Below are 15,263 nucleotides of genomic sequence, written 5' to 3'. Positions count from 1 at the left end.
TCTGCCCAAAAACACTGCCATGAATAAAGAATGGTATCAAAACGTGTTGCAAGAGCGACTTCTTCCAACGGTCCATGAGGCAGCCCCACGATTCAGGTCTGCTGAGGCAGATCAGCCTGAGCACAGTTCTGAGGCATTCCTAGCTCCAATAGCTGTCCCCAGAGCAAAGCCGCACTACCCGTACCACGCGTCACACTCCGAACATTCAAGGGAGGAAAGAACCTATTACTCTAGAACTGAGACGCCTTACAGACTGAGTAATTATGCATCATGCGAACCAGAGACCGCAGGCCCTCCATCCTTTGAATCCGCCCGACGCTCTCACCTGCCATGCAGAGCATCCAGCCCAGTTCCTCCTGAGCTAGAGCAGATGTACCGAGGTCCGACCCCCACAATTCCAGACTTTGTACATCCGAACCCTAGAGAATTCTCACGGCTCTGGAGAACATTCTGCCAGCTACAGCCACAGAGAGACTCAAATTCCAAATACTCACTGATCACCTCAAACTAGAGGAGGCCCTGCTTATCGTCGGCCAGCTACAGCCACAGAGAGATTCAAATTCCAAATACTCACTGATCACCTCAAACTAGAGGAGGCCCTGCTTATCGCTGATTCAGTCATTCACAACAACCCTTCACAAAGACCATGGCAGCACTGGATCAGCAATACGGACAGCCGCATCAGCTCGCGTTGCAAGGCATAGCAGAGCTCATGGATGGTCCAAACATAGCCAGTGGGGACATTAAAGCATTCCGACTCTTTGTCCTCAAGGTTCGTTCCCTCGTTGGCATGCTAGAGCAACTAGGAAGGAAGGGCACCTTTGAGTTGCAGTGTGGCTCCCATGTCTCCCGGCTCCTAGGGAAGCTGCCGCACGACCTCAGGTGAAGTTTCCGGCACTTTGCACATCCTCACCAAGTGCCAATCCCCGCCCTTCTTGATCTGTCAGAGTGGCTGGAGTATGAAATTCAAGTGCAGGAGGACACATCAAGGCTTGTAGGAGCCAGTCGTCGTGGATATCCAGCACGAACACGAGAGGTAATCAGAGACTCTAAGCCAGCAGTTAAAAGTGCCACCATTCTGCTTGGCACAGAGAAAGCACCTCCACCGACAAAGATGACACTTACGGCCAACAAACCTGCTTTAACCCATTACTGCCCTTACTGTGACCACCACAAACACACCCTCAACAATTGCAACAACTTTAAGCAGCGTACCGTTGACCAGAAACGAAACTGGATCAAATATTGCGACAGATGCTGCTGCTGTGGGGGGAATCACCAAGTTTCAGAGTGCAATCTGAGAATGCGCTGCAAACAGTGTAATAGCCGTCACCTGCTGGTCCTTCATGACATCAATCCCAGGAGTGCAGACCTCCCAAAGACTACCCCAAATGAAGGTACTTCTGCTAATGGCTGCCTCCTCAACACTATGAACGAGATACTTCTCATTTGTAAGCCTCCTGTCAGCCGAAAGGTTCTTCTGAAGATCGTCAAGGTCATTCTCCGAATCGGGGCACACAAGGTGAAAGCTTATGCCATCTTAGATGATGGATCGGAGAGGACCATCCTTTTGCACAATGCTGCTCAACAGCTGGGCCTAAAAGGTCAGCCAGAAGATCTTCCACTTCGCACAGTTAGGCAGGAATTACAAATGCTCACGGGTGCATCAGTGTCATTTCACATCCCCCCCTGTCTCAGCCCAGCAAACTGTATCAAATAAAGGGTGCATTCACAGCCCAGCAGCTAAGTCTTGCTAAACACACACCCGGTTAAGCGTTTGAGGGAGAAATACCACCACCTCAGAGGGCTTCTTTTGAGCCATTTAGAGGCAGTTCGCCCTGTCCTGCTCATCGGATCAGACTACCCCCACCTCATTACGGCAGTGGAGCCAATCCGCCTAGGCCCCCCAGGGGGACCAGCAGCTATCAAGACTTGTCTCGGCTGGACTTTGCAGGGTCCTGTACAACACCTGCAACACATGAGGTCACTGAACAACAGTGTCTTTTCACCTCAATGGCACCACCAGAAACTGATCTTCTCAGACAAGTGGAGAGACTTTGGCAGATGGACGTGCTTCCCTGGCAAAGTGAAAAGATGAGCACAAGACCCAGACAAGATCAGGAAGCAGTGAAAATTCTGGTGAGCAAGACAATGAGAGTAGAGGTGGATGGCGTCAAGCACTATGCAACCCCACTTTTGCGTGTTAGGAACATGCCAGACCTTAAGGCTCCCAAAAATGCTGTTCTCCCTCATCTGCGAGCCATAGAGAGAAGGCTGGCCAAAGATCCAGAGCAAGCAGCTGCCTACACTGCAGAGATTCAGAAACCAGTGCGGGCAGGTTATGCAGTCAAGGTGGAACTAAGTGCTGAAGAATGCCAAACCAACACCTGGTACATTCCCCATCACCTGGTCCAACACAACAGGAAAAACAGGGCTGTATTTAATTGCTAGTTTCAATATCAGGGTCAAAACCTTAACGAGCTTTTGCTCCCTGGTCCTGTGTTAGACCCATCTCTTCTTGCAGTGCTGCTCAGGTTCAGAGAGCATTCAGTTGCTATCAGCAGTGATATCCGGGGGATGTTCCACCAGATCAGATTGCTTCCCGAAGACAGGCCTCTTCTGCGATTCCTCTGGAGGGATCTAAATCCACAGGATCCACCCAATGTTTATGTATGGCAGGTTCTCCCCTTCTGCACCACATGCAGCCCTTGCTGTGCCATCTTTGCATTACAAAAACATATCCTGGACCATAGCCAACCTGGGGAAGACATCCGCTATTCTGTCCTGAAGTCTTTCATTGTAGATAACTGTCTGCAGAGTTTCAGCTTAGTGGAAGAAGGCAAGAGTCTTGTTGACAAACTCCGGAGCTTATTGGCAGGAGGAGGTTTTGACCTGAGGCAGTGGTCCAGCAACCAACTCTCCAACATAAGCCATTTACCTCCTGAGGTCAGATCAGACGGCACTGAACTTTGGATTTCACAAGGACAGAGCAACACCCAAGAATCTACCCTGGGGCTCCTCTGGAATCACCAAACGGACACGCTTTCCTATAAGTACCGTCCCATACAAAACACTGAGACTACCATGCACAGCATTTACAGAATTGTGGCAAGTCAGTATGACCCCCTGGGCTATCCCATTCCCTTCACTACCAGAGCCAAGCTCATAGTGCAGTGCCTTTGGGATAAGAAAAGAGACTGGGATGATCCGCACTTACCTGCAGATCTTCTACAGATCTGGACAGAGTGGGTGGAGGAGCTGCCTGCCCTACAACACATTGTCTTTCCAAGGTGTTACTCCATCCCAATCAGAGATACAGACATGAGTCAGCGAGAGGTACACATCTTCTGTGATGCCTCTGAGCGTGCTTATGGCTCAGTCGCTTACCTCCGCACAGAGGATCAAGGTGGGGAGGTAGAGGTGGCCTTCCTCACAGCCAGATCACGAGTGGCACCCAAACAGCAATCGATCCCTTGTCTGGAACTCTGTGCTGCACTGACTGGGGCACAGCTTACTAAAGTAGTCAGAACAGAACTGAACCTTCCCATACACCAACTCACTCTGTGGACTGACTCCACCACAGTCCTCACTTGGCTGCATTCAGACTCTTGCCGATTTAAAGTGTTTGTTGGAACCAGAGTCACCGAGATCCAGGACATTACAGACCAGCACACATGGCGTTATGTTCCATCAATTCATAACCCAGCAGATGATATAACACGGGGGAAAAGCCGATGTAAGCTGGGACAAACATGAAAAACAACATTTCTTTAGTGTACTGAGTTTACTGGTGTACTGGTGATAATAAATGGGTTATTCCCGCATACCTGATCATCTGTGGTAAAGTCTCTAACCGGACGCTCCATAGTGGGTTTGTTATCAACCGGCAAATTAACAACCAGGAAGAAGAGCTACCAGTAGCCATTCATTTTTACACAATTTATGTATGTTCTCTACTGTAATTGCCAAATATATATATTTGTTTTTTTTAATTTTGTTTGTTTGTGTTTACACACGTTTTCAACTAAAATAAAACTTTGAGATTTTGTTGTTGTTGTTGTAAAACATTGTTGTTTATAATCAGGGGCGTAGCAGCCATATTAGGTGCTTTTCCACTATCGGGCCGTACGGTTCTAAGAACTGTCAGATGCAGTTCCAGTTGTATTTCCACCTGAGCCTGGTATGGCCATGGCACGATTACAAACCGTTCTCGGCCCGGAATTCTTGGCACGGTTAGACAACCGTGCTGAGCCGTGCTGGTAGAGTGCGTGTGCGTGACGTCGCCACTCTGTTGCCTGGCTACCAGTTTCTCCATAGCTGGCTAAGCGGAAGCGCGCTATTTGATCAAACAGCCAAGTAAACAGCTACGCTACGTTCGATATAAAAAATAAAAAAATGTCTGAGACAGTTTGGTCTGTGGAGGAAACATTTGCGCTTACTGATATTATACCCGCTGTCACCTTCTGTTTATTTTATTTTTTGTGACAAGAGTTGTGTCTTTTTTTCTGTTATTTAACGAAGTAAATATCGGATAAAAAGGAGTCCCAAAAACAGAAATATCTGATCATCTTCCATATCACTGTTTACGTTACACTTGCGTTACCAAGGCAACGACTGACGCATTTGTATTACATTCCGTTATGAGCACCACAGTGGAAAATGAAACCGTATCTGTGCTGACTGGCCCGGATCGGCACGGAATGGAATGGTTAAGCAAAGAGATCCGTTCGGCCCGATAGTAGAAAAGTGGCTTTTGAAAGTGGGGGTGAGATAGCTGTCAGGTGATGTGACCCTCAATGGCCAAACAAATTATGTACACAATGTACAAAGTTAGTACATATAATAATAAATTCTATATAGAATACCAATTGTCGTGTTTTCACTTTAGTGGCAATTTTGGGAACATGCCTTGATAGCTTACAGGAAGCAAGACAGCTTACAGGGACCTATTTTTTGTGATATACTCAAAAACCCTAACTCTAACCCTAATTTAAAAAAATAACTGCAGGACTTGGGACTTTGAGACCACTGTGGACATCTATACTTTATTTTTATGAAATGTTATGCACAATATTTCAGTTACACTACACTTAAACAATAACTTTTAACCTAATTCTTAACAGTTGGACAAAAAAAGTGTCTTTAAAAACTATTGGAGCACACTGCCTTTACCTATATAACCAATTGTATTTAACAATTTGAACATAAAATGAAAAAATTTTTTTATGTTTAATTCCTTAAAACATTGGCAAGTAGTCCCAATAAAAAAAAAACACTACCTTAAAATAAAAAAAAATTCTTCTTTCAACAAATCTCACCGGTCGAGCAATTGTCCTCCCCTCTCTCTCTGTCTGTGATGTGACAACCTGCCTTTCCTACAGACCAGTTAAAGTTAAAAACATAGCTGTAATGAATTAAAGTACTAAAATATGATAAAGTATAAGATGATAAGTATTCAGCGCAAAACAACTTTGCTTTATTGGGAAAGGATAATTCTACTCCGGACACGAGTTGCGCGACGCGACTAAAGAACCCAATAATCAGTTATGCTGTCCATATTTACATTTACTCGTTTAGCAAACGCTTTTATCCAAAGCGACTTACAAGTAGGAGAGAATATAACACACACTGGATCCGGCGCGACTTGACGCGTCACATGCCTCATTCTTAACGGGTTCTTTTGTCACGTCGCATGATCGCATTGCATTCGGTGTAGATGCGCCGTTAGAGGTCAAATAATAACGTAGAAATTCGATTGCGTGATTCGTGTCATCGTGACATAACACATACTTATAGTGTTTGAAAAAGGACGTAATCATCCTCTGCTTTTTTCTGGGGTGCTTTTTACCACCAAAAGGGCAAAGTGAAATCGGAGAGCAACAGGAGATTTGAAGCTCATGACAGACGCGCCCAAGAGATGATTCGCCTTGTGATTGGCTGAATGTTAGTTCACTCAAATCTAAATAAACTAATCAGAGAACACGGGCGGAAATATCAGCGGTGGGTCAAACATACTGCGGGGGACAGAATCACCTTTTTCTAAAAGTGCGGGGGACATGTCCCCGCCGTCCCCCGAGGCTGCTACGCCCCTGTGTATAATGCCTAATCATAAGCTTGTTCAGAAATTGTGACAAAAACTTGGATATTAAAAAATAATGTTTAACGTCTTTCTTGTTAAACGTCATTTAAATAAACTAATATTCATTTTTTATGAGCTCAAATATTCAAATACAATATTTTTTGAAAAATGCCCATCCCTAGTTCTTATCTGGTGTTAGATAAATTCCAAATGGAAGTGAGCATCCCTATACACTACTCCCTTCGAAGGGCAGAGCCCTTGAAGTGTGTTCTTTGAAGGGTGCAGGGCATTACGGTCTCGTATAAGCGTTTGGAACTCCCTTGGCGAAGGAAGTGACTGACCAAATGTTACCTTGACAACGCTTCACTAACAGACTTCTGGAAGGGCCCTTCGTGAAGGTATTTATTTGTTTACTTTCATTTGGTACGTCCCTACAAATGCCATCTCAAAGTGCCCTTCGAGGGCGCAAAAATGCCGTTTGGAATTTGCCCACTGTCTATCCCTCTGTAATGAGGGGTTTAACGGAGTGAGGATCCATGTGCAGCTTTATTCTAAAAGAACAGCGTCAATACAGGCAGGGTTCAATCACCAGTAGTCATGGTTATCAGAGACGAGACTAAAGCAGAGTCAGAGTACAGGCAGAAGATCGGGGCAGGCAGCAAACAATACATATGAGAATCCAAACAACAGAGCAAGGAGATCGAGGCAGGCAGCAAACAATCGTGAAACAGGTAACAGTCCAAGGTCAAACACAGCAATCCAACAGAGTAGTACAAGGAAACACTAAGAAATGTCAACTATGGCAAAATAAGACTTCACAATGAGAGTGTGTATGTGTGCAGCTTAAATAGTCCCTCTGGTGCCGATCAGGGGAACCACAGAGGCCTGATTCGTGACACCCTCTATCCCTCTTTATCCTTTTTAGCTCATTGTGACTGGGTGAATGTGTTGTTGATGTATAAATGTGCAGAAGTTCAGAATGAGCATGTTTTCGCAGTTCAGTTTCAATAGACTATATATCATTGTAGTTGTTATTCACTGAAAATGCTTCTTGAAGCTGGACAGTTGAGGTCACTAATCTCTTTTAGTATTTGGAAATGAGCAGCCTGCATATTCTGTTGAATATCTTACCATACTCTGCTAAAACTCTAAAGTTTTAAAGGGGTCATATGATGTTGCTAAAAAGAACATTATTTTGTGTATTTGGTGTAATGAAATGTGTTTATGCGGTTTAAGGTTAAAAAAACACATTATTTTCCACAAACTGTACATTATTGTTTCTCCTCTATGCCCCACCTTTCTGAAAGGCGTCGATTATTACAAAGATTATCGGTCTGAAAAGCGAGGTGTGCTGTGATTGGCCAGCTATCCAGTGCATTGTGATTGGCCGAATACCTCAAGCATGTGACGGAAATGTTACGCCCCTTACCATACTGTTATGCCATGTCCCGGCCGGAGCGACGAGACAAAAACATTAAAAACCATTATAAACGAGGCATTTGTTGCATCCAGTGGGGACATATTTACGGATTATAATGACTTATACTGTCTTTTTACACGTTGCGTTGCATCGCGCCGCGTAAACATAAAACCATGTCTGCATTTGTGATCGGAGAAATGACAAACAAGCGCTACTCTACACTGCTCAAAACTCGCATTTGAAACTCGCGTTGAAACTCAAAACTCGCGTTCATCAGTGGCAAATCCTTTAAATATGAAAACTTACTTACAGTCTGTTCAATACTACAGCGAGAATAAAAGTTATGCCTTCTTTCTTTGCGTGAACATTTGGGCGGCGTTATGCAAATCTTCCCACATCGTGATGTAGATATGTGGGGGCGTGTTAGAATGAGCCGTTTTAGGTAGGCGTGGTTGACTCTTAACTTTTATAAAGAATATCTCTTTGGATTTGAGACTTTAGTCTTTGCAGCTTTACAGATCTTCTTTATGCACCAAGAGCTTGAAACACTCCAAAGAGAAAGGAAAAATTGAAATCGCATCATATGACCCCTTTAAACAACATGAAGGTAAACATATGATGACAAATGATGATGAACTGTAATTATTTCTTTAATTCATTGTGAAAATGCAGTAAAATAATCATGGCAAATTTACATTATTTTCAAGCTGCCTAATTCTTAAGTGGTAATTAATTCTAAGAATAAGACAGACTTGTTTAAATCGTACACGCAGATAACCACATCCAAAAATATATATCTTTACTTTCTTACACAATCAAGACAAAATTATCAGAAAGTGTGGGATGCTTTGAGGTTTAATTTTATTCACCTGAGCAGATGACTCCAGCATCATGATTATGAGTGCAGGCATGTTCATTCCAACCTGCTGATCCACAGTTCTTCAGTGTAGACTCTGTTCCTGTACATGTTAAAACACTCATCCAGATTGGTCCTGATCCTTGACCAAAATGAGCAGCACCCAAAGCATCTACAGGTTCTCCACAGTCCAGTTCTCTACACACCACTGCAGCATCAGGCATAGCCCAGCTATCATGACACACTGTTCCCCACTGACCTCTATGAAGAACCTCCACTCGACCAGCACAAGGACTGTTACCATTTACCAGTCTCACATTCATTACATCTAAGAGAGAGGGAAATAGAGAGAAAGACAGAGACAAAAATCAATCAATCAATCAATCAATAAATCTACAGTAAAGAGATGCCATTGTGTTTAAAAGTGGCATAAACGTTAGGTAGTTGCACTTTGGCCCTGTATGCTCTGTGAGCAAAAACAAAGCTATTTTATCTTCTTAGAAGTCATGAAATACAGAGCATGAAGAATATGGACTACATTTACGGTCCTTTTCAGAGCTTGACTGATTTTTAAAAATATAACTACAGTATATGTTAGTAGTGCTTGTCCATGCAAAACCTGCCAGAACTTGGGCTAATGATTATTATTGTATCTAAAATTTACCTATTATACAAAATACAACCTTTCAAAATAAACAAACGGAATTACAAAATACTATTATTTTGTAAAATTCCTTTAAGGATAGTACAATTTAAAGGAACTCTCCACTATTTTTGAAAATAGGCTCATTTTCCAACTCCCCTAGAGTTAAACAGTTGAGTTTTACCATTTTCACTAGGAACTATACTCTCATTCTGGCGTAATAATCAAGGAACTTTGCTGAGCTTTTGCTTTTAAATGATGACTCATCTTTCGGTTTCTCTCGGTCTCAGAAAAAATTGTTATTCTCTGGATTAACTGCAGCAAAGTTCCTTGATTATTACGCCGGAATGAGAGTATAGTTCCTAGCCATAGCGGCCTAGAAAATCACAACTTTTCATTTTCCGTCAATCTTAGTACATGATGTAACTACAGAAGAGTGAAGTTTTAAATAGGAAAAATATAGAAACTCTTTGGTCATTTTTGAGCGAGATGCTAACGGTCTAATCAGATTCACTGATCTATGCTAAGCTACAGCTAAAAGTGCTACCGCCAGACCCGGAGATCAGCTGAATGGATTCAAAAACGGTAAAACTCAACCCGGAGATCAGCTGAATGGATTCAAAAACGGTAAAACTCAACTGTTTAACTCTAGGGGAGTTGGAAAATGAGCCTATTTTCAAAAATAGTGGAGTGTTCCTTTAAGGAGAGACAAAGACATTCAGAACAAACACAGAATAACAGCGTTATATTTTCATGAATTTTAGTTCATTCTTGTAAGCTGTGGGTTAGGGTGGGCCTTATTTTTGGACTTTTGAAATCTTCTGCTCTCACCCACCCAGTCAACTCCCCTTCATGAAAAATGGAAACAAACCAAATTTTGCTGAGATTGGACTATGTTTGGGGTGTGCTCAACAAAACTGAAATTCTGTCTTAATGACCAGAACAGCATGTAATTAATAATTATACAAAACCATTAGTAAACTATGAATCAGGTTAAAAACGAAAACACAGAACAGTGTTGTTAGTCTTAAAATATTCAATTTTGTTGGTGCAGATAACCTTGTGGGCAACACACCAACATGTAGCACTGTTGCACTTTAGGCATCCCGAGTTCGAGTCCCGGCTCGTGGACCTTTCCCGATCCTGTCTCCCTCTCTCTCTCCCACTTTGCTTCCTGTCCTATCTAAATAAAGGCATAAAATGCCAAAAATAAAATCTACAGCGCTGCTGAACTGATCTTTGAAAAATTGTGATCTGATCTAGATCGTGATGACAATCCGACATGTGCTTCAGCCGCAGAAACTGGAAAAAGATTTTTAGTGCTCTCTGATAATCTGCATTATGAACTGCGTTTGTTCTTCAGTCTTTGAGAGGAGTACGTTGTACTCTTGGATAAGTGCAACACCTCTTTCTTGCATTTGCATTTGCATTGTTTGCCCAGGTACCAGGATCTTCACTTAGGAAATAACGAATAACGAAGAAGTTGCGAGTGTTCTGCATTTATGCCAAGTATGGTAACCCATACTCAGAATTTGTGCTTTGCATTTAACCCACCCAGCAGTGAGTAGTGAACACACTCACACACATTGTGAACACACACCCAGAACAGTGGGCAGCCATTTGCTCCCGTGCCCAAAGAGCAACTGGGGGTTCAGTGCCTTGCTCAAGGGTCTCACCTCAGTCGTGGTTACTGAAGGTGGACGAGGGTGCTGTACATTCACTCCCCCCACCTACAATTCCTGCCAGTACTACTGAGACTCGAACGCATGACCTTCGGGTTACAAGTCCAACTCTCTAACCATTAGTCCACAACTGCCCCTCATCTGATACCAGAAACAGTCAAAAGTTTATCAGTGAACAAAAACTTCACTAATATCACCAAGTACCTGTTGGTAAAAAGATATATTCTTTGAGCATACACTAAACAACAAATTATCTGGATGAAATTTTGCATACATTACATAGTGGAGAAACAAATGAGGGGGTGAGAGGCAGGGCCGGACTGGAACGCAATTTTAGGCCGGGAAATCTCACACTCATCCGGGCCATCCTATACACCTACAACAAATTCTGAAACCACAGACAACCCTATTATTTGTATGGCCATCACATAAAAAGGTCTAAATCCTTGTCTGGGGCCATAGAAAATAATAAAAGGTTGTCTCTTGAACTGCACCTTCACTTCCTTTTTCCTTTTCTTCATTTTCCCCAATATCGCTGTCTCTCCCTTTTTTTCTTGTACCTGTCACTTCTTCACCAGCAGGTCTACTGTTATAAACTGTGTCCACCTTGTTGCAAAACAACCAACTCATTGCAATTTGTTAGCACAGAATGTTATTTATCTTAAAAATGACTTAAATACCCCAGATTTAACAAACCTATATTTCATACAAATATATTGAAACACATTTTCTAAAGTGCCTAAATGTCAAAAATAGTACAATATCTTTATGGAAAAATCCTAATACTAAACACTATTACATTATTAGGCTGTGACTCATACTTCTGTGTTGCTGTCTGCTCTAGCTCCCTCCTACCTATACAATAAATCCATGTGAATGTCTGTCTGCTAAATTTATTAATGTAACTTTACAAACGATAATGATGTCCTTTAGCACAGTATTCTGACTGATGATAATAATGAGGTGCTCCTGATAGCCTAACAGGTGCTAGCAGTTTAATACTCAACTAGGTTAATAAAGACAAAACTACAGTATCGTTTTTACAGATGAAACAGACCTGTACTTGAAGCCCTGAACAGGTCAGTAATTTCATTACATTTCAGTGCTTCTTCTGGCCGCTTCCTCTCCTTCATCGAGTCCCGCGAACACTGATTACTCTGTTCGAAACAGTTTGATGGAAGTGCGGAATGCGCAGTACTCACAGTCAAGACTAACTGATTTATGATTTATTATAGATTTATTATCGAATGACAAAATCGGAAATGATCACTTTGGTACATTGGGAAGGCAAAAATATAAAATATTAATAATAATAATAACTAAAAACAAACAAACAAACAAACAGGGCAGCTGGCCAAATTAGCCGCCAGGCCACCGGGAATTCTCCCGGTGCTACCGATGGCCAGTCCGGGCCTGGTGAGAGGTTAACATTTCCAATAAAAATAATTTACCCCCCAATAAGGGCCACCCTATTGTGGGTGTGGTGAGGGCCCCACCAAGTGCACTGGGGTGCATATGATCCTAGTTATGCTACTAATTGCTCTACTAATTAATCTTCTTACCAGCACACAGAAGCGCCTGGTGATCATCATGGGAGCAGTTGTGTTTCTGTGATGCTGGACACATTTGAATCTGAGATTCATTTCCTCTGCACTGAATCTCTTGTGTCCACATCTGAGCGTCTCCTTTGCCAATAGCAGCTGCTCCCAGCACCTGTACAGGAGCCCCACAGTCCAGCTCTCTACACACAACCTCTGCATCCTGCTGGTCAAAGGCAGCGTCACACACTGACATCCACGTCTGATCATGAAGTATCTCTAACCTCCCAGAGCAGCGAGAACCTCCAACCAGCCTGACAACTGCAGTAGTGAGAGAAAATAAACATAAGAAAAGTTACATGACCATTGCTATTATAGACTTCTAAACAGCCGCATTTATCTAAAATAAAAAGGCAATACTTTATAATAACTTTGGCAATAAAATGTACAAACATTATTTATAACATTCAATAATGCTGACAGATCATTATTTTATGTACATTCAAATTGTTACAAATGTTATGAAACTTTCATATATATTTTGTTTTTTTAATGCACATATTGATACTAGTCTTAGCCTTAGATGACACAGACGAACACTGACGGTTCACTTAATGCCTTTTTTGGAAGGAAAAAGTAAAACACTTATGACACTGAGCAAAGGCAAACGCTTGACTGTAAGCTCATTTCTGGTTGGCTGGCTTTAAGAAACTACCAGGAGTCAGACTGCACAAGTATTTATGTCAGAAAACAAAGTGTTTATGATGCACTGTGCTGGTACAATAAAAGAGGAAGAACTGATCATTGCATTATTTGGATTTACATTTACAGTGTACATTTATGCATTTGGCAGACATTTATGCATATAGAAAAAGCTACTTACAGATGCATTCAAGTTTAACATTTTATCAGTTAATGCATTCTCTGAGAAATGAACCTATGACCTTAGTGTTGCTAACATTTGGTGTTAAAAAAAATGTATATAAAACTTAATCTAAAATATAAGGTGTGTGGATCAACAGTGTTGTACTTGGTTAAATTTTAGAACAGCTCACCTGAGCAGATGACTCCAGCATCTGTATCATGATTACAGTCATAATAATCATACAGCTGAACTGATCCACAGTTCTTCAGTGTAGTCTCTGATCCAGTACATAACATAAACCAACCTCACATTCACACTGTCTGCATATTGAATACAGAAAACAAGAGAAGTAATACTTATGAACAGAGCAAACAAGACAGTAAGAAGAATCTCATAAAGAGAAAGAAAATATCTTTCATACACAGAGTCAGAAGATTTGACATAAGATTTCAGTAAAAGAAATCTGCTCAAACCTGCGCACACCAGTCCAACATCATTATCATGTGAACAGTTGTATTTGTGTGGCAGTGATGTTGGACAGAGGTGAATCTGAGATTCATTTCCTCTGCACTGAATCTCTTGTGTCCACATCTGAGTGTCTCCTTTGCCAAAAGCAGCTGCTCCCAGCACCTGTACAGGAGCCCCACAGTCCAGCTCTCTACACACAACCTCTGCATCCTGCTGGTCAAAGGCAGCGTCACACACTGACATCCACGTTTGATCATGAAGGATCTCTAACCTCCCAGAGCAGTGAGAACCTCCAACCAGCCTGACTCCTGAAAAAAAAACAAAAAAACACAATGAGTGTGAATTAACCTTTCAGAACAAAACATACACTACATACACTTTACCACATACAAAACATACACTTTTTTATTTTATTTTATTTTTTCTTTCTTTTAACACAGGGGTGTCCAACGTCCTGCAGATTTTAGTTCCAACAAGCTCCAACTTGCTTGCCTGGAAGTTTCTAGTGAGTCTGAAGACCTTGATTAGCTGGTTCAGGTGTGTTTAACTAGGGTTGGAGCTAAAATCTGCAGGACAGTGGCCCTCCAGGAACAAGTTTGGACACCCGTTTTAACAAAATGAAGTTTTGAGGTTACCTGAGCAGATGACTCCTGCACTCTTGCTCTGACACACACCTTGAAAACCCCATGTGATAGATCCACACTTTTTCAGTGTGGACTCAGATCCAATACACACTACATTATTCATCCAGGTTGGTCCTGATCCGAGTCCAACCTGAGCATCACTCAGAGCATCTACAGGTTCTCCACAGTCCAGCTCTCTACACACCACTGCAGCATCAGCCATATCCCAACCAATGTCACACACTCTTCCCCACTGACCTCTATGAAGAACCTCCACTGTCCCACTGCAGGGACTGTTACCATTAACCAACCGCACATTTATTATTTCTGTGCACAGTAAGGGGAAAAAATTAGAAGAGATCTATCAAAATTAAGTAAATCTTTCCTGTTGAAACGGTCAATACATACCTGTACAAAGCAGTCCAACATTATTTTTGTGAGAACAGTTGTATTTGGGAGTGAATTTGAAAGATGTTTGACACATATGAATCTGAGATTCATTTCCTCTGCACTGAATCTCTTGTGTCCACATCTGAGTGTCTCCTTTGCCAAAAGCAGCTGCTCCCAGCACCTGTACAGGAGCCCCACAGTCCAGCTCTCTACACACAACCTCTGCATCCTGCTGGTCAAAGGCAGCGTCACACACTGACATCCACGTCTGATCATGAAGTATCTCTAACCTCCCAGAGCAGCGAGAACCTCCAACCAGCCTGACTTCTGAAAGAACATAAATAATTAGTTCTGTCAGGACCACTATCATCAAAATGATTGACACTTAGCATACAGTTTGGATTGGTGGTATGGTTCTGTTCTGGGTAAAAACTCCCTGCCCATCCATGCAGCCTATCTTGAATGAGCAGGAAATGCAGCAATAACCCCCTTAGGGTAAACAGAACAGAACCGAATGTAGCAGATATCATTAATGCTCTTAATGACATTTTAGAGTAACAATATTAATCAAGATAAAAGGAGTCTGATTTGGGAATAGCAATTTTTCTCTGGCCCAGCTCCGGCCCACACAACCAGCTTTTGCTTGGCCCACATACCGCAATGTATTACGGTACTAGTGTGGACCAGGTCTGGATTCCA

The 15,263-nt window shown here is 42.3% G+C and overlaps 1 protein-coding gene across 1 annotated transcript in view; it reads right to left on the bottom strand.

Annotated features, from left to right (window-relative positions):
• Window positions 1-14,891, bottom strand: part of LOC107715531 (scavenger receptor cysteine-rich type 1 protein M130-like) — a gene marked incomplete at its 5' end in the record, with an annotated part of 21,510 nt that extends 6,619 nt beyond the window's left edge. Inside the window, 5 exons of the mRNA XM_016521683.1 lie at window positions 8,369-8,667; window positions 13,163-13,172; window positions 13,557-13,859; window positions 14,187-14,501; window positions 14,583-14,891. Coding sequence (XP_016377169.1) covers window positions 8,369-8,667; window positions 13,163-13,172; window positions 13,557-13,859; window positions 14,187-14,501; window positions 14,583-14,891 — 1,236 coding nt within the window. The remainder of the gene's footprint in view (window positions 1-8,368; window positions 8,668-13,162; window positions 13,173-13,556; window positions 13,860-14,186; window positions 14,502-14,582) is intronic.
• Window positions 14,892-15,263: the final 372 nt, after the last annotated feature.

Source organism: Sinocyclocheilus rhinocerous, unplaced genomic scaffold (genome assembly GCF_001515625.1).
Source record: "Sinocyclocheilus rhinocerous isolate Xijiao unplaced genomic scaffold, SAMN03320098_v1.1 scaffold4376, whole genome shotgun sequence".
NCBI classification, from domain to species: domain Eukaryota; kingdom Metazoa; phylum Chordata; class Actinopteri; order Cypriniformes; family Cyprinidae; genus Sinocyclocheilus; species Sinocyclocheilus rhinocerous.
The sequence above is the reverse complement of the archived record's forward strand: the minus strand, read 5'-3'. Positions and strand labels throughout refer to the sequence as shown.